Source organism: Rana temporaria, chromosome 2, assembly GCF_905171775.1.
Source record: "Rana temporaria chromosome 2, aRanTem1.1, whole genome shotgun sequence".
Lineage (NCBI taxonomy): Eukaryota > Metazoa > Chordata > Amphibia > Anura > Ranidae > Rana > Rana temporaria.
Window position 1 is genome coordinate 99,129,110 of NC_053490.1, and position 19,598 is coordinate 99,148,707.

General features: G+C 43.4%; 1 protein-coding gene across 3 annotated transcripts in view; it reads left to right on the forward strand.

Annotated features, from left to right (window-relative positions):
• The first annotated feature begins 316 nt into the window (after positions 1 to 316).
• The window catches only part of LOC120929265 (protein NPAT), a 70,047-nt gene continuing 50,765 nt past the window's right edge, over positions 317 to 19,598 (forward strand). For 2 of the 3 annotated variants that reach the window (XM_040340579.1, XM_040340582.1), the window contains exons 1-4: positions 318 to 506; positions 10,008 to 10,126; positions 13,784 to 13,844; positions 19,443 to 19,515. In XM_040340579.1, coding sequence (XP_040196513.1) covers positions 470 to 506; positions 10,008 to 10,126; positions 13,784 to 13,844; positions 19,443 to 19,515 — 290 coding nt within the window. In that variant the 5' untranslated portion in view covers positions 318 to 469. Of the gene's footprint in view, positions 507 to 10,007; positions 10,127 to 13,783; positions 13,845 to 19,442; positions 19,516 to 19,598 lie in introns of all 3 variants that reach the window. The other variant, XM_040340581.1, reaches the window with a different exon arrangement.

Below are 19,598 nucleotides of genomic sequence, written 5' to 3' on the forward strand. Positions count from 1 at the left end.
TGGATTGACAGTTTGGATTTTATTGATTCTGCATAATAAAGGTGTTGCATCAAACAGCGGCTGCCCAGCATTTTCTTGATTGCTAATTTGGGATTGTCCCTCACAAAGGTGACAAAGGTCACCGGGCATGCGAATTTAACGGGCAATATTTTCTTGCTACGCTATACACATTTACAAAAAAAGAATGTTGGCTTTAGATATATTTTGATGTAGTTTCTCCTTTTAATTCTGACCAATCACACAGTGTTACACAGCTCTGTGGGGATGGCATTGGTTGCACTCCCAGGCAGCACTGGAGCTGGGTGACCTGTGTGTGTGTCGGGTGCGGAACTGAAGAGCGCAGCCGTGGTAGAAGGGGGGAAGGATTAGAGTGTGCACCGCCGTGCAGCGCGGGAGAGCAGCGGAGAGTGTAGCGATTGTTGGGGTCCTCGGCTGGTTTCTGGATGACAGTCTCTGTCCGGGTACAGCCATGCTGCTCCCTTCAGATGTGGCCAGGCTAGTGCTGGGTGAGTGTGTGTCCTGAAGGGGGTCCTCCCCGTCGCCATACTGTAGTTGGGTCATGTAGCCGTAGCAGGCCCTGCTTTTCCAGGGACAGGCTCAGCTCTTATGGGCTTGTCCCTGGAAATGTCACCTAGATCAGTGTCATTGGAATATGAGGGGCTGCTTCCAGCTCTTCCCATCCATTTACCATGTAAATACAACGGTAGTAAGGTGACTGTGTCACTGGATAAAGTTTCACAGATGCCCAGAGAGGAGTGACACTTACCTGGACTGCCACCTTCCCTCTGTGGAAGAACAGTCTTCTGGATCTGACACTTCTGGGAGTGTTGTGTTCCTGATCCACCACTGTGCCACCTTATATGACCTTCCCCATATCACTTCAGGGGACAATGACGCAGGGACTGGATATTGGCACTGCATCTGGGACCAAGGATCTGACATTAGCAGAAGTGTCCAATGCCCAAGGGTCTATAGCCACTGCAGAGCAAAGAGTGGATGTGGGGAAGGTAAGTACACATCATCCCTGTTACAGGGTGATCAATTTTAAAGCAGAATTAAAGGATACGTTCAAATTAAATACACTTTTTTTTTTATTGCAGATAAAAAAAATGTGCATTTTCTTAATCCTAAGGAGCCTGCAGAGCATTGCACCTGCAATCGGCAGATCTGGGCTGCAGTGCTGGACTCCTAGGATACCTCTGTACCTCTGATACGGTTAGGAGGATCAATAAACTACGAGAGTACTCACCAGCACCCTCACAGTTCATTGAGAACTCAGCCTCAGTGCTGACGGTACTTGTAGTTCATTCACAGGAAACTGTCAATGAAGGATGAGGCTGTGTGGGCGCAGCCCTGGCCGGTTATGCTGTTTTCAAATTGTGACAGCGGATGCAGGTAGAGGATCCCCCGCTAGCTGTCACAGGGAAATAGAGGGGGTGCATGTTGAGCCTGGGTTCACACATATGTGATGTGGGAACCAGCGCGATTCCAGTGTGAGTTATCGCATCTCCCCCGCATGCAGCTCACACTGCCTTCTGCAAACCACTGCAGGTGTCAATACAGAGTTAATGACACCCCCAGATCTGTTCACAGATCGCAGTGCGAATTGTGAATTTGGACAGGAATCAGATCACATGGGTCTGCACACCTATACAATCTGATTCCAGTGCGGGAAAAAGAAAGGTTCCTGCACCTTCTTTTTTTTCTGTGTGAATCCAATGTGAGTTCAGTCATACAAACTGACTTGCTCAGACATCACGTGATCGGCACAGTAATGAGGGTGCGAATCGCGTGCAATGTCTGTGTTTGCATATGTGTTAACCCAGGCTTGGGGTCCTTTCACACAGGCATTATGTTCGTTTTATCAGTCCAGTCACTTTTTTCAAAGAAAAAATGTATTCAGTTTTTTTTTACATTCATTACAAAATGCAAAAACGTAGTTTGTCCGTTTTACATCAGTTTTTCATCTGTTCTGCTTTTTTTCCGCAACAAAAATAGGGCTTTGATTCTTTAAAAAAAAAGTGGATGAATGCAGATGTAAAAGGCTGATCAATAGAAATGCATTGATGTCTGTTTTTTTCATTCGACATCAGATAGATGTCAAACGGAATGCCCGTGTGTAAGGGGCATTAGAGTTCTTTTGTAAGCAGGTAGATGTTTGATTGCAGAAGAGCCATGTAATGTGTCTTCTGCAGTAAAGTACACCTACCTGCCTGCTCGCAGCAATCTCAGGAATGGAAACTGAGCTGCGCATGTGTGGCTTAACTTACAGCAGACAGATCCCTGTGTTTCGGGGATAACTAACTCCTGCCCCTGTGTAGGTGAAGGTGGCCAAAAACCGGCGCACAGATGCTGACAAAAGACCATTGCAAAGGTGAGTATTGACTTTAGTTCCCCTGTAAAAAAAAAAAAAAGTTTTATTTTTCCCAGCCACAGACATTTTGTGGAATAACTGTCATTTTTTTGCCCGCAATTAAAACGGAACTAAACCATCAATTTAAAATTTACATTTACGCCAGAATTTCTAACTGTCACATTTGCTTGTGCTCTCAACTAAACTCTCATACCATCAAATTGCTCCTTAACTTTTCAGCCAAGGAAACTGCCACCTTCAACTGCCATGATGCTGCACATGTGATCACTTCTGACAGCAGCCATTTGATGGTTTGACAGTTGGGATAAGAACACAATCAAATGTGACAGTTAGCATTCCAGGAATGTAAATGTTTTTTGAAACCGTTAAATCGATGGGTTTAGTTGTGCTTTAAAAAAAAACTCCTTTCCCCTTTGGGGCTCATGCACACAGGCCAATGCAGGTTTTCTACAGGGAATGTAGGTTCTTGCTGGCAGAGCTATCAGAAGATCCTGCATAAAAAAGTACTCATGCTTTGATGCACTTAGACAATTTTGTGTGTAAAATAGGCAGGTCGGTGTGGCTCTGGATATTGCTGTGTCCTTTTTTGTGTGCAGCTAAATTCCGCACACATTTTCACATGGAGGGCTCATACACAGGGCATACATGTGGTTTCTGAATGAAAGAGCGTCTTGCTATATGTTCATGCCTTTCATTGTGTTGCCTCATGGAATTGTTGATGGAAGTAGATGGACATGTCTTGTCTGATCTAAATAAAGAATTTCAAGAAAGGCTTTGCTGGCAGAGCTTGAAGATCCTGCATAAAATACTCATAAAATCTGCCAATCTATGTATGTAAAATCTGCAGCTGCGTCCTACTTCATTTGTGCGCATCTAAACGCAGCGCACATTTTAGTATGTAGAAGCAGATGTGTGTATGGGCTCATTGATTACTATAATGTTCTGTTTAGATGTGTACAACACTAGAAACATTGTCCACATCTAAGTACAGCATTTTTTTTTGTCTGAGCATTTGAATGGGCTCTTACAGACAAGGAAGCTGCCATCTTTCCCTTTGTTTGAACTCCAGCTGTCATGGTGCTGCTCATGTGATCAGTTGTGACGCCAACCATTTAATGGCTTGACCGTTTAGTTGAGAGCACAAGCAGCTGAGACAGTTCTCATTTTCGGGACGACTAAAGTGTAATTATTTTGGGGAATGGTTAAAGCAGAACTCTACGCTCCTGCACTGGCGCTCTCCTATTCAGCAGACTGGTGATTACGCTTTTGTCACATGCTCAGCTAGTACGTATAATCTGTATGGGGTCGGGTTGGCTACAATAAATTTGTTAAACAGGATCACGCTATGTGGAATCTCTCTTTTTCTATGATCCTATATTATTGGAGCGATCTACATCTCTAACCTGGCCTATACTGTGGATGACTTTTCTCTAAAGTGATAAAAGGATTACTTTAAGGCTTGTGATATACTCCTTTCTGGTAAATGTGACCCCCTAGGGGAGTTTGACTCGCGTGATGCGGACCTGGGTGTATGGTGCACGTTTTTGACAACTACTAGGATTACCGTCTATCCTCAGAACTGTATTCACCAAGTGTCATCACACTACTTCTTATATGTGTAACCATATTAATGCTTGTCTGAGTCTGACGGACTGACATGAGCGCTGCTATAGCATTGGACTTATACATTGGTCTAACTGGACTTTATACTACTTTATTTTTATACTCCCTTTCAGTCCAGCTATAAGACCTTTTGGAGCTTCCTGCCAGCTGCTGACATCTTTGGGTGACAGGTTTCTGGACCTCGATCGCTGGCCGCTGTCATTGGCATGTAAAACGGCGTTGCTCCCATGCATGTGCGGGAGTTCATTCAGATTCGACATTGCTGAATTTGTACAATGAGTTGCACTGCACAGGGGGCAGACAAGCATGTAAGTAACTTTTTATGCAGAAGAGACAAAGCGTGTCTCTTCTGCATTAAAAATCCTACCTGTTTGCCCATTTTTTTCCCCCCCATAAAATTCCACCCTAAATTGATGGATTTACTTCTGCTTTTAATGGTTAGTCTCATAACTAGTTACATATGCACCATGGCAACTGCAGATCAGACAGAGGATACGATGGCAGCTTCCTTGGCTGTAAAGGATAGAGGACTTAGTAATGCTTTAAGGATTTGTTCACACTCTGCAATGACCTGGATAGATCAGATCACCACTGGAGCACATAGAAGCAATTGTTTTCTATGTCCCTTGTTTACACCACAATGCTGAGGTGTGGTGTACAGACAATCATGCTGCGTGTTTCTACTCCGCACTGGATGTCACCGTAAAGAAGTTCAAAACACCATGCTGCTGTGCAGTGACACTTAAATGTCTCTATGTGACACTTCATGTAAAGTTGTAAAAAAAGCATGATGCAGTGTGCTGAAATGTGCATCACACTGCTCCCTGCCCTAGCTAACAATGCCCTAGAATGCACTGAAAAATGCTGCATTTTACTGTGCAGGCTATTGTGAACATAGCTTAAGCTCACCCCCTTTGTTACAGTCTGATTGTACAATCATCCTTTAGATCTAACAAGTATGTAGTGCAAGAATTTGCCTGATTGCATACAGATGGATTGGATAGTTAGGTATTCCTTTAACACTAATTTTATAAATCAAAGGTTGATTGTGTAGAAAATATACGTCAGATTGTAACCTGCATGGTGGTGATCCTTAGAGGCCATAGAATTCTTATTTGGAGCAATAACAATTTGTAATGTTTTACCTTTATTTTGGACCTATGCATGGAGGGCTGGGCAACCTCTACAGGTGGGAAGTCCCTGTTTACATTCCCCCTCTCTGGTCACTTGTGCCTGCCGTTTCTCCTTCAGTTGGCATATGGGGAAGCGTGCTGTGGGTCTAGGTCAGTGGCTTTCCACTACCAAAGTATAGGAGGCTGTGATCTGTGGTCCCTGATATCAGCACATGTCAGGAAGCCATATGAATGATGTGCAGCTGACTACAAGCAAATGCATTCCAACGGGGAGCAGGAGACTACTTTTACTGTTTTTGGATCCATTCCTACAATTCCCTGCTCAGAAGAATAGTATCTGGACCCCGCACTGGGCAAAGATGTCTGGGCATAGTATCAGTGTGGTCGGTGGTGTCCTCTCTATAGCAGGGGCTTTTTAGGCATTGGTGGACATAAAGGATGCCTACTTGCATGTCCTGATCTTTCCTCCTTGTCAGAGATTTGCAATGGAGGAATGTCACTTTCATTTTGTGGTCCTGCCATTTGGCCTGTCAGCAATCCCCAGAGTGTTCACCGAGGTCTTGGCTTTGATTTTGGGCCTTCTGTTAACCCATGGGCTATCTGGATGACTTTCTTCTGAAGGAGCTATCTGCTCTTCTTTTGGAACGCAAAGTTTCTCTCTCAGTACGCACTCTGGAGAGATTTGGCTGAGTTCTCAACCTCCAAAAATCATTCTGCATTGATCCTGGTTCATTGATTGGAATATCTGGGTCTTATCCATATCATGGTTCTCTCTCTCTAAAAAAAAAAATGCCCTGTGTTGTGTTAAGGACTTTGTATTCTCTCGGGACACTCCCTCGGTACATTTGTGCATGCATTTTTGGGGAAACATGGTTGCCTCATTCGAGGTGATTCGTACTAGAAAAATAAGAAAAGAGAGGCTGCGCATAATCGGAAGCAGAAAAAAAGCCTTTTGTCTTTACGAGAATTTTCATTCATCGGTTCCGATTTTCTGTGAAGAGGAAAATCGGACAATGGCTCACCCGATTTTTCTTACAGTGTGTACCCCAGGGTTCGACAAACCCCAGATGCCAGGTCGCAATTGCGACTAGAATTAGCGACCTGGGGCGGCACAGCTGGGGGAACCTGTGTCTCCGTGCGCCCCCACCTCCCCCGTCGTACAATTGCGTCGGGCCGCGCCGGCCGGTAATTGAAGCCGTGGCTTTGCGGCCTTCTGCAGGCCTATGCTTCCTTCTGTGATCTGGTGCCATCTTGTGGTGGCCGTTGGTATGACAAGTCAACCAGCAATGCTAATGGAGCTTTCCCTGTCTGTTTTCACTGCCATCTCCTTCCCTCTAATTAGAACCCCCAAACATTATATATATTTTTTTATTCTAACATCCTACAGAATAAAATGGCGGCCGTTGCAATACTTTCTGTCACACCGTGATTGCGCAGCCGTCTTACAAGCGCACTTTTTTTTTGGAAAAAATACACTTTTTTTTAAATTAAAAAATAAGACGCCAGTCTACAGGTTGCATGTTTTGAGTTACAGAGGAGGTCTAGGGCTAGAATTATTGTTCTCGCTCTACCAATCACGGCGATACCTTGCATGTGTGGTTTGAACAACGCTTTCATATGCGGGCGCTACTCACGTATGCGTTTGTTTCTGCGAGCAAGCTTGTCAGGACCCTACGCGTTCCTGGCTCATAACTTTTTTAGCTGGCTCCTAGATTTCAAGCAAATTTGTCAAGCCCTGGTGTACCCCACTTTACAATCACTTTAAAGGATAAGTTCACCTTTTAGATGATACACCCACATTTCTACCACTAACCCCTCCCCCCCCCTTACAGTGAGACAGCAGGCAGGGGTCTTTTTCCCACACCCACTGTCGCATTTGGAAAATGGCTTGGCTGTACAGTGCTCCACAGCCATGTATCTAGTTCATAGAAATCTGAGAAAATACAAGTCCCGTATTCCATGGCGGCAGACGGACTTCTAGTAAAATGAAGTGCGAGCATACTTGTCAGCACACTCGTAGTTTATTCACACTGCCTACAGCTCTTAAAATGACAATCCATACAGAGGTAAAGGCACTATGTGCAGGAGCCTGACATTGCATCCCCGATCTGCTGATCATGGGTGCAATACTTTCCTTGCTCTGTTTTAAAAAAAATAAAATAAAAGTACATTTTATTTTTTTTACCTGCAAAAATGTCTATGTATTTATTTTTTAATTAACTCTTCTGGCGATTTATGTGGATCTAAGGCCTCATGCACACTGGTCGTTTATTTACATTTTTACAGCAGCTGTCGACGTTTTTTTTTCTTCAGTCATTAAACTCTCCATCATGTTATCCTATGTTTCCATGCACACATGGGTTATTTACGAAAGGCAAATCCACTTTGCACTGTAAGTGCACTTGGAAGTGCAGTCGCTGTAGATCCGAGGGGGACATGCAAGGAAAATAAAAAAACAGCATTTTAGCTTGCACATGATTGAATAATAAAATCAGCAGAGCTTCCCCTCATTTCAGATCTACCCCTCAGATTTACAGCGACTGCACTTCAAGTGCAATTTCGTAAATAACCCCCATAGGCTGTTATCGGCAGTTTTGGGCAGTGGCGTTTTTGAGCAGTAAAAAAAAAACTAGTGGGTTCTGAGAGACGCTTTTCAGCGGTAAAAAAGCTGATAAATGTCGAAAAACGCAGCTCGCCAGCATTTTTGTACATTTTTTATTTTTTTATCCATTTAAAAAAAAAAATTATAAACGCTATTGCAAAAAATGTTGAAAAACTTGCTGCAAAGCTACTGGCATTTTTATAATGTTATTTTAACGTCCTGTGTGCATGTGGCCTTAATGTCGGAAAAGCGTAAGCAGGCAATCTGATCACGTGACCGCTGTGTTTAGCAGTCGCAGCGTGGAGAAAAGCTCTGGATTGAAAATGTGTATCTGGAGCTTTCCGGTACCCATTCGTTACTGTGCTGGGAGCGCATCACAGTAACGTGTATGCCTAGGATTGCATATATGCGGTCGCTTGGTGTTAGAGGACGCAATTATGTGATGATCAGCAGGAAGTGATTAAGGCTGGATTCACTGCGCATCCAATTCGCATGACATGAGATTGTGATGGGCTCTATGAAGCCGGTTCACATATCTCCGTTGCTGCTGTGGAGCGGCTTGCACAGGAGTCTTGTGCGTCTTTGACTCTGTTTTAGGGCCAAATTCATGCAAAAATTTGGCCCTCGATTCGTCCCTGAAATGGAGAACGGAAGTGAATTTGGCCTTTAAAGCGGAAGTAAAGGTCGAGTAGAGGTCACCCGATATGGGTTTTTCTCTGGCCGATGCCGATATTTAGGAATCGGGTGGCCGATAGATTATGCCGATTTTTGCGGCCAATATTTTAGGCCGATTTATTTTTTATTTTTTTTGCAGGTGGCACTGATTTCCAGGTTGCACTGGATGGCACTGGAAGATGGCACTAGCAGATGGGACTGATTGGCAGGTGGCACTTATTGGCACTGGATGGCACCGAAAAATGGTACTAGCAGGTGGCACTAATTGGCACTGGCAGGTAGCACTGATTGGCAGATGGCACTGGTTGGCACTGGCAGATGCCACTGATTGGCAGGTGGCACTAACAGGTGACACTGGCAGATGGCACTGGATGGCAGGTGGCACTGGCACAAAAAAATGGTGTCACCCCCCCCCCTCAGTACAGACCCCCTCTCCCTCCAGTATAGACACCCCCCTCGGTGCAGACCCCCCCCCTCCTCAGTACAGACACCCCCCCCCTACTCGGGTGTAAACAGAGAGGAGGGCCGTCGCGCTGGGTGTACCAAGATGGCAATCCGTGGAACACAGTGTGCCAATCCGAAGGGGGTGACCCCTTCGGATCACGGATCAACGGTGATCCATCGGCCTAATTTGGATAAAAATCAGGCGATGACGATTTTTCCAAAATGGCCGAATATCGGCCTGCCGATATATCGGTCGTCCTCTAATGCATACCATACTAGCTCATTATGTTGCACTTCCCTGAGATTGAAGCCCCCAAAGTCCTTCCTGTTCGCCGCTGCTGCCATGTGCCCTTGCACATACTTCCTGTTTTTGCCGCTGTGATTGGCCGGAGCGTCTATAACGGCACTTCCGCGCGTGAATACGGCATTAACCCTGGTTATGCCATTAGGAAAAACTTCACTTTCAGTCCGTAGACATTGGGGCCTGTAATTAGTGTAAATATCTCCTAAACCGTGCAGGTTTAGCAGATATTTATTGCACCTACAGATAAGCCTTAAAGGGTCACTACAGGAAAAAAATTTTTTTTTAGCTAAATAGCTTCCTTTACCTTACTGCAGTCCTGGTTTCATGTCCTCATTGCTCGTGTTTGCTTTGATGTTGCTGTAAAACTGCTGTGATCTCCACACTTCCTGCTTGTCTGGCTCCTTATAACCATAGTACTTGGAGCTTTTCACGGTGGTCTAAGCTGTCATCACTGTGTGTCTAAAACTCCTCAGAACCAATCAGATTCATTTTAAAAACAAAACACTGCCCTGGATTTGTTTGTTTTTGTTCTGTGTGTCTCTTTACTTCACATAAACATGAAACCAGTTTAAAAACGAAAGTGAAACTACAGGCACACTATATGATTGAATTGAATCTATTTTTAATCATTTTGAAAAGGAATCAGTTAACTTTTATGTCTCTATACCCTGTAAACAGTCATTTCAGCAAAAAACAACTTTTTCCTTTAGTGATCCTTTTAATCTAGGCTTACCTGTAGGTGCAAGATGTGTGGTTGGGTTTACAACCACTTTAATCTTTAATGGGTTTTGTTATGTTAGAATCTGCTTTACTCTGCAATCACTAAAGATATATTTTTTATCTGATTTTTAGGTTACTTGCAGCAAGAAAAGCTGTCATCCACCTGCAGAGCCTACATTGCAGAGTCACCCCACCTCAAGGAATATGCAGACCATCACACGGATGATGGGGCCATCCCAGGATGTCTGCTGGTAAAAGCTAGCTCAATTTAATGCTTGGCAGTCTTCTAGACTTTTTAAAATGTATTGTATATTTCATCAGAAGTTTTTGTGTTTTACTGTAATGAACAGAATGTGGACCCATTTGTAATTACATTTTTACGTGTGTCTACTAGAGTCTGTATTGCATATGGTATATAATTGATCTATTCATATCAGATTTACTATTGTTTCTCTGTGGACGGTCATGTAGCTGCTGCACCATAGAGCACACCAATGACACTTAATTACAATTTCTAGACACTCTGGAGCCTGTAGTGCATGATGAGAAATAATAAGCATACCAAGGGTTTTAGTGAATAGAAAATCACTCCTATTCAATAAAAAGAGAGAAGTGCAGCTCCCTTGTCATTCAGTAAGATTATATTTTTACTACTTTTGTATTGCAAATCTTTACTTTATTATACAATCCCATGATATCATTGTTTTGCTTTATGGTCTAGTTTACTCTCATAAAATCAGGAGTTAGGGCTGCAGTTTTACCACCCCCTCTGATTACAGCGGCTGCAGGGGCTTATACACATGCCGTAGGCAGTACCTCTCCTGAATGCAGCTCATTCGGGTGAATGGGACCATGCTGCAACTGTGGAGTGGTGAGGAAGTTTTCTGGGTTAAGACCGGTGTCAAGGAGGCAACAAATCGCCTCTCAGCTGCTTGGTAAATGTCCTTTGAAAAGTGATCTACCTTGATCGATCTACAGAGGGCAGCGCAACTATAAACTACATCCATTACTGGATGCACATGATTGGATGATGGCAGTCAGCAGAGCTTCCTCTCATGTACTAACCTCTGGAGCAACTGTTGTGGAGTGCAACTGCACTTTGAAATAGGGCTGTGCACTTTGGCCTTTAGTAAATCATCCCCTATGTGTCCTGTTGACAATAGTCTCAACAGAAAGAATGGGTGAAAGTTTTAAATGTTTTGAGTTGCCACTGGAACAGAAACACAGGGGAAGTCTTTTATTTGGGAGACTTGTTACAGCGACAAATGTCCAAGAGGAGATTTCACTCACTTTGGAGAAATATTGTCTCCCTTCCTGTTGTATATACAGAACAGATTGTTAAAGAGGAAGTAAACCGTCACAAAAAAAAAAGACCCTGCCAGAGAAAGGCATAATGAGCTAGTATGGATGGCATACTAGCTCATTATGAATTACTTACCTGAGATCGAAGCTCCCGCAGCGACCCTCGTTCTTCTCCTCCGTCGCATTATACCCGGAGTGACTTCCGGGTATCGCTGCTCCAGCGCTGTGACTGGCCAGAGCACCGATGACATCGCGCATGCGCGTGGGAGCCGGCAGTGACCGCATCAAAGTCCTTCACTAGCGGCACACTCAGTACGCCTGCGCCATTGCGCCGTAGACATTGTTTTTTGGAAAATATCTCCTTAACCGTGTAGGTTAAGAAGATATTTGTTGCACCTACAGGTAAGCCTTAATATAGGCTTACATGTAAGTCTAAGTGTTCTGTAAGGGTTTACAACCACTTTAAAGGAAGCCTCCCCAAAGGGACTAAAACATTAAGGCCCGGATTCAGAAAGGACTTATGACGACGTATCTCCAGATACGCTGTCGTAAGTCCAAATGTGAGCCGTAGTATCTATGCGCTTATTCAGGAAATCAGATCCGCCTGAACTTTGACAAGATACGACCGACGTAAGTCTCCTTATGCCGTCGTATCTTGGGTGCATATTTACGATGGCCGCTAAGGGCTCTTCCGTAGATTTACTCGTCGAATATGTAAATTAGCTAGATACGCCGATTCACGAACGTTTACGTAAGGCGTACGTCCGGCGTAACTTTACCCCTCATAAAGCAGGGGTAAGTCATGTTAAGGTATGGGCGCGGGAACAGCGTCGTATTTTACGTCGTTTGCATAAGTCATACGTGAATGGGGCTTAGCGTAGGTTACGTTGACGTCGAAAGCATTGAGCCGACGTATCTTAGGGAGTATTTGTGACGTGATTCTGAGCATGCGCACGCATTCGCCGTTCGATCGGCCATTCATTTACATGGGGTCACGGTTAATTATAATACAACACGCCCACTACCTGCCTACTTTGAATTACGCAGGCTTACGCCGGCCTATTTACATTACGCCGGCACACATACGGGAGCAAGTGCTTTGTGAATACAGTACTTGCCTCTCAATGTTACGACGGCATAGCGCATATGAGATGCGCTATGCCTATCTAAAGATGCGCCGATCTCTCTGAATCACGGCCTAAGTGTTTTTATCCATGCTATACTGGATCCAGAGCAAAAAAAAAAAAAGTGTCTTTAGATGTATGTTATCAAAGCTTCATCTGATTCAATTTGAAATGACGTGAAATGTCAGCAAAACTTAAAAGGAAAAAAAAATCTGTAAGCTGAACTTACACTGGACCCCCTCCCCATCGTACCTGAAGCCGGTGCATTGCCACGAAATGAGATTTGCCATCGGATGAGATGGTCCGCCTCCATCACATCCTATTGGCTCACTCCTGTCACGTGACATATTTAAACGTCAAGCATCGACGTGAACATCAGTCTCAGCTAGGCTATCATAGGGAGAGAATCTCCTCTCCCTGTGATAGCTGAAGCTGCACGGAGCTGGTGCACGGAGCTCACATGGCCTCTGTGGCCCGATTCCGAGAGCGGAATCGGGCCACAGAAGCTCATACATTTACTAGGCTAATAAATGTTCTCCTTTATTACAATGTCAGGCTAATAAATGTTCTCCTTCATTACAATGTCACTTCGGGATCTACAGCGATATCGGGATCCCAATGCCCGATAGCGCTGTCAGCGTGCCTCCCGCCAGTGCTAACTACACCCCGCAGCTCTACTCCCCGTCCCCCGTTAAGGCTCAGGGAACGGGGAACAGAAAGTAGAGCATCGGGTGCAGGTAAAGTAGTAGTGCGCAGGCGCAGCACTACGCAAATAGCTCCGTGCACCAGCTCCGTGCAGCTTCAGCTATCACAGGGAGAGGAGATCCTCTCCCTGTGATAGCCTAGCTGAGACTGATGTCCGCGTCGATACTTGACGTTTAAATATGTCACGTGACAGGAGTGAGCCAATAGGATGTGATGGAGGCGGACCATCTCATCCGATGGCAAATCTCATTTCGTGGCAATGCACCGGCGATCTCCAGCACTGACACATCGTAAAGCTGCTTTATCGGTCTGGGATCTGAATTCCCCCCACCATGTCTTAATTTCCTAAACGTACCTCATAAAGGTATGGATAGGAGGCATTCTAATTGGTCAGCACCGTCACATGAGTGACGCTGACCAATCAGAACCCGCGTAGCCTGTCCTGTCAGCGCTGGGGAAGAGGAAAGCAACCAGAGGGGATTTAAAATCTCTGGCCCGGTAAAGCGGATTTACGATGTGTCAGAGCGGGTGATCGCCAGCTTCAGGCACTGCGGGGCCGGCTGTGATGGGGGGGGGGTTCCAGTGTAAGTTTACCTTACAGATTTTCTGTAAAGGTGAACTTGCATGTTAAACACATGTGTGCAACGAAGAGCTGATTTGTTAGGTGTATGGATAAAACTGGGTATAAAGTACCGTAGTGAATGCTGTGCCAAAGCCCCAATGTATTTTTCACTAGTTCTTTCTGACCAAATTCTTGTGCATTATCTTGTTTTCTAGTCCGTCTTTGGAAAAAGTCTCACCACAATCTTGAATGAATATATAACAATGAAAGCTAAGGGTGAGTAGTAAATGTTTTAACCATCAAAATGTGTGTGTGTGTGTGGGGAGATATCTCGATAGATGGCTATATAGATATAAAGGTGCAATTACAAAGCCAAATAGAACAAACATGCAAAAAACAATGAAGCTTTCAGGGGTTTAAACTCTGGGAACCATTCAACCAGCTGTAAGGCAAATTTTCTCTGTCCCTCAGCGGCTTTCCTCTGACCTGCTGTTGACTCATCGACAGTCCGATTCACTTTAACCACTTCAGCCCCGGAATTTACCCCCTTCCGGGGCAGGCAATTTTTTGCCATACGCACTGCGTCGCTTTAACTGTTAATTGCGCGGTTGTGCAATGTTGTACCCAAACAATTTACGTGCTTTATTTCCCACTAATAGAGATTTTTTTTGGTGGTATTTGATCACCTATGCTGGTTTTTATTTTTTGCGCTATGAACAAATGAAGAGCGACAATTTTGAAAAAAAAAACACAATTTTTTACTTTTTGCTATAATATCACCCCCCCCCCCCCCCCAAAAAAAATGTATTCTTCTAAATATGTTTGGTTAAAAAAAATCACAATAAGCGTATATTGATTGGTTTGCGCAAAAGTTTTTTTTTATCGGGACTGCAACATTGCGGCGGACACTTTCGACACTTTTGTGGGACCATTGACATTTATACAGCGATCGGTGCTAAAAATAGCCACTAATTACTGTATACAGGGAAGGGGTTAACACAAGGGGCGATCAAGGGGTTAAGTGTGTTCTCTAGGTGTGTTTCTAACTGTGATGGGATGTGACTGACTAGAGGAGGAGACAGATCGATGTTCTACTTGATGGGAACAGACGATCTGTTTCTCCTCCCTTGTCAAAACAGGTATTTGTGTGTTTTTAAATGCAAGGACTTATTCTTGCTGGTAGTTAGAATCTTTAATATTTGCAAACAAAATGAAGGTTTGCTATTTAGAATAATAAGCTGTCGGGTTAATAAAACAGCGATATCAGAACTGATTTAATCATACAGTTTGTAGTGTACATAGATTTGCAAAACAATGGGATAAGGAATATTTTGTTTTATCTCATGGTTATGATAACATGCACTGCATTGATGCATTCACACAATGTCATCTCAGCTTGCAGAGCTTGGAGTCATTGAATAAGTTTACCAAAAATTTTAATATTGCAGAATATACAGCGTCATGCTACATAACTAAACTCTATTTCATGTTGAATAGACTAAATAATGTATCTTAAGCGCTTAAGGACCGCCTCACGCCGATATATGTTGTGACCTGCGATCCAGTCCTGAGCTCCGTGACAGTGCCCGCGGACCCAATTGCCGCGGGTGTTCCCGCGATCAGGTCACAGAGCTGAAGAACGGGGAGAGGTAAGTGTAAACAAACCTTTTCCCCGTTCTTCCTAGTGAGGGTGTCACTGATTGTCTGTTCCCTGTCATAGGGAACAATGATCAGTGACCTCACACGCCAAGCCACGCCCCCCTACAGTAAGAAACGCACATTAGGTCACACTCAACCCATTTAGCGCCCCCTACAGATTAACCCCTTCACTGCCAGTGTCATTTTCACAGTAATCGTTGCATTTTTATAGCACTGATTACTGTGAAAATGACAATGGTCCCAAAATAGTGTCAAATGTGTCCGCCATAATGTCGCAGTCATGATAAAAATCGCTGATCGCCGCCATTACTAGTAAAAAAAAAAAAAAAAAATATTAATAAAAATGCAATAAAACTATCCCCTATTTTGTAGACACTATGGGCCAGATTCTTGTAGAATTGCGGCCGTGTAACGTAACCCGTTTACGTTACACCGCCGCAAGTTTTCAGTGTAAGTGCCCGATCCACAAAGCACTTACCTGTAAACTTGCGGCGGTGTATCGTAAACACGTCCGGCGCAAACCCGCCCAATTCAAATGGGGCGGGTACCATTTAAATTAGGCGCACTCCCGCGCCGGACGTACTGCGCATGCTCAGTTTTGTAATTCCCGCCGTGCTTTGCTCGATGTGACGTAATTTTTTAGAACGGCGACGTGTGTAGCGTCCATTCGTATTCCCGGACGTCTTATGACAAAACAAAAAAAAATTGAAATTTGACCCGGGAACGACAGCCATAATTTAACATGGCTCGACTAAAGTTAAGCCATGTTAAAGCAGGTGTAAATTTGCGCCGGGAAAAAATTACTAGCAACGACGGGAAAAAACGTGGATCGCCGTAAATCCTCATTTGCATACCCGACGCTGGAATACGACGCAAACTCCCCCCAGCGGCGGCCGAAGTATTGCATCCTAAGATCCGAGGGTTTAAGTCAATTACACCTGTCGGATCTTAGGGCTATCTATGCGGAACTGATTCTATGAATCAGCTGCATAGATACTCTGGGAGATACGACGGTGTATCAGGAGATACGCCGTCGTATCTCCTCTGTGAATCTGGCCCTATAACTTTTGCGCAAACTGATCAATAAACGCTTATTGTGATTTTTTTTTTTACCACAAATATGTAGAAGAATACGTATTGGCCTAAACTGAGGAATATTTTATATATATATTTTTTTTGGGGGGGGGGGGGATATTTATAATAGTAAAAAACATTGAATTTTTACAAAATTGTCGCTATATTTTTGTTGATGGCTCGAAAAATAAAAACTGCAGAGGTGATCAAATTCCACCAAAAGAAAGCTCTATTTGTGGGAAAAAAGGACGTCAATTTTGTTTGGGAGCCACGTCGCACGACCGCGCAATTGTCAGCTAAAGCGACGAAGTGCAGAATCGCAAAAGGGGCCTGGTCCTTTAGCTGCAAAATGGTCTGGGGCTTAAGTGGTTAAAGAGAAAACTAACTCTAAATGGATTTTTACTCCAAAAGCATATTATTAAAACAGATTTAATAAAAATCCCCAAAATAGTTTAAAATCATTATTATTATTTTATTTATTTTTTGCATTAATTTTTAGCCACCCTGATTTATGTCATACTTATTCAAATTTCCTTGGCTGTCGTCAGCCTTTGTTAACCTGTACATTGGTAGGATTGCAATAATTATCTAATTCCTATGTAGAAGAAAAGCTGTTCCGGAAATTTTATAGGTCCACATTCTCACTTGATTTCACCTGCTCTATGTATAGTGCATAGCCATTCATTGTGAATGCGCCACAATACGCGTATCTTGCTTTGTGGTGTGCTACATTGCTAATAGAGGGTGATGCGTGGATTTGGTCAGTTGTAGTGTGTTGGCAGCCTTTTCTTAAAGTGGAACTTTATTCTCTCAATTAACATTAACTATTTTGAATCTTTATCCTGCTAGCATTAGTAAATGGATTAAAAAAAGTATACCACATCACATTTGCTTGTATACACTTTTTTTTTCCATTTCTTCATTACTTTCTGGTTTCCATGCCTAGGCATATGATGGCATACATCTCAGGAGGGGAGAAGGTTTTTTTTCCAGCTAAGCACATCCTCCTGCCTGCATGTTTAAGCTAAGGGCAGATGGATTCCAGGAAGTGAATGCTACAGGAACCATCTGCCCTTGCTCAAGATGAGAGATTTGTAAAGGGCATTAACACCCTAAATGTACCCAGGCACATAAAGGGGGGGCACTGGTGCAACTGAAAAAAAAAGCCTGCCACACTTCCCTGCTGTCTACGGTGGTTCTTATCCTTGTGATAAACACATTTAGTCTGCTGCTCCTACTGGCGTTCCCCTGGCCAACTTTCTGGTTCCAAGCACAGTTTGAATTCACACTATGATCTGCAAGTGAATCGCACAGGAACTGCACCGTATTCCTATGCAAGTTGCATGCGACTCAGTGCAGTGTGACTTGAGCCCATTAATTTTAAAAGGGCTCAAATCGCACCGCATCACACCATAGGCAGGCACACTGTAACATAGCATGGTCATTTTGTACCAATGCGATCCGGCACAGGAAAATCGCATTACGTTTGCGATCCTTTTAGGGTGATGTTAACATTGTATTGACAGCTACAGCGAATCGCAAACAGTGTGATTGCAATGCGGTGCAGGAAACGCATATGTGTGAACCTAGGCCTAAAAAGCTAGTAAAAGAAGAAATTGGGAGCGTTCATTCTTTACTGTAAACTGCATTTAGCGTACTATTGAACAGTAGGCTCAGTTATCAAGTGTAGCAAGTTTTTACTGCTTGCTGCATCTTTTCTAGTAAAGTTCAGTCTCCCTTTATGTTCTCGTGACCAGGGGTTGACAAATTTGCTTGGAATCTAGGAGCCAGCTAAAAAAGTTGGGAGCCAGAAAACGCACCCCGTCGCGACGAGCTTGCGCGCAGAAGCGAACACATATGTGAGCAGCGCCCGCATATGTAAACGGTGTTCAAACCACACATGTAAGGTATCGCCGCGATTGGTAGAGTGAGAGCAATAATTCTAGCTCCTCTGTAACTCAAAACATGCAACCTGTAGAGTTTTTTAAACGTCGCCTATGGAGATTTTAAAGGGTAAAATTTTTACGCCATTTCACGAGTGGACGTAATTTTGAAGCGTGACATGTTGGGTATCAATTTACTCGGCGTAACATCATCTTTCATAATATTAAAAAAAAAATGGGGATAACTTTACTGTTGTCTTATTTTTTAATTAAAAAAAGTGTAATTTTTTCCCCAAAAAAGTGCGCTTGCAAGACCGCTGCGCAAATACGGCATGACAAAGTATTGCAACGCCATTTTATTCTGTAGGGTGTTAGGATAAAAAATATATATAATGTTTGGGGGTTCTAATTAGAGGGAAGAAGATGGCAGTGAAAATAGTGAAAAATTACATTAGAATTGCTGTTTAACTTGTAATGCTTAACTTGTAATACCAACGGCCACCACCAGATGGCGCCAGCTTACACATCTGGTGGTAATAACTTGTAATACCAACGGCTCACCACCAGATGGTGCCAGCTCACAAAAAAAAATAAAAAAAAAATATTTTTTTTTTTGCCCCCCCTTCCAAGCCAAGTCGCCAGGACCCTATTTCTAGTTGCCATGGCGACCTGGCGCCCGGGATTTGTCGACCCCTGCTCGTGACCATTATCACCAGGACTGTAAGTGATGGAAAATCCTACATTTTAATTTTCACTAGAAGAAGAATAGAGGGGTGGAAGTCTTCCAATGACATCTGTCTGACAGGAGAATTCCCTCACTTTGGAGAGATTCTTTTTCACTCCCTTTTGTTTTACAGGACAGGAAGTGAAGGGAAATCTCAATAAGACAAGGTTTGAAATAAAAAAATAAAATAAATACTTGACAGGGGGTTTATCCATTCCCTCCTATACTCAAATGGAAAATGTTGTGGCTAGAGATATGCTTTAACCTTTGATAATGCCATCTGTGGAGCATTTAGTGGGCACTAGCTATTTCATTGTGTGGTGGGTGTAGTTTTTTAATAAAGGCCAGTTCACATCAGATGCAGTTCCGTTTTTTTTTTCTGCACCGGAAACTGACTGCATGGTGTGAACTAAAGCCATTGAAATACATGGGAAAACACTGTGCATGCATTTTTAGTGCAGAAAAAAAGCACACTGAACTGGCTCTAAATGATTTTTTACATTTTATAATAACTCCTGATTTATCTTTTAATAGAGAATGAAGCAGATATACCATTCATGATGTCCTCTCTGTGGAAAAAACTTGACCACACTTTGTCTCAAATCAGGTATAAATGTATATTATATTTTTTTTATGGGCTGAGTATATTGGTGGCATTCACCTGAATTTTCTATGACCTTTACATACAAC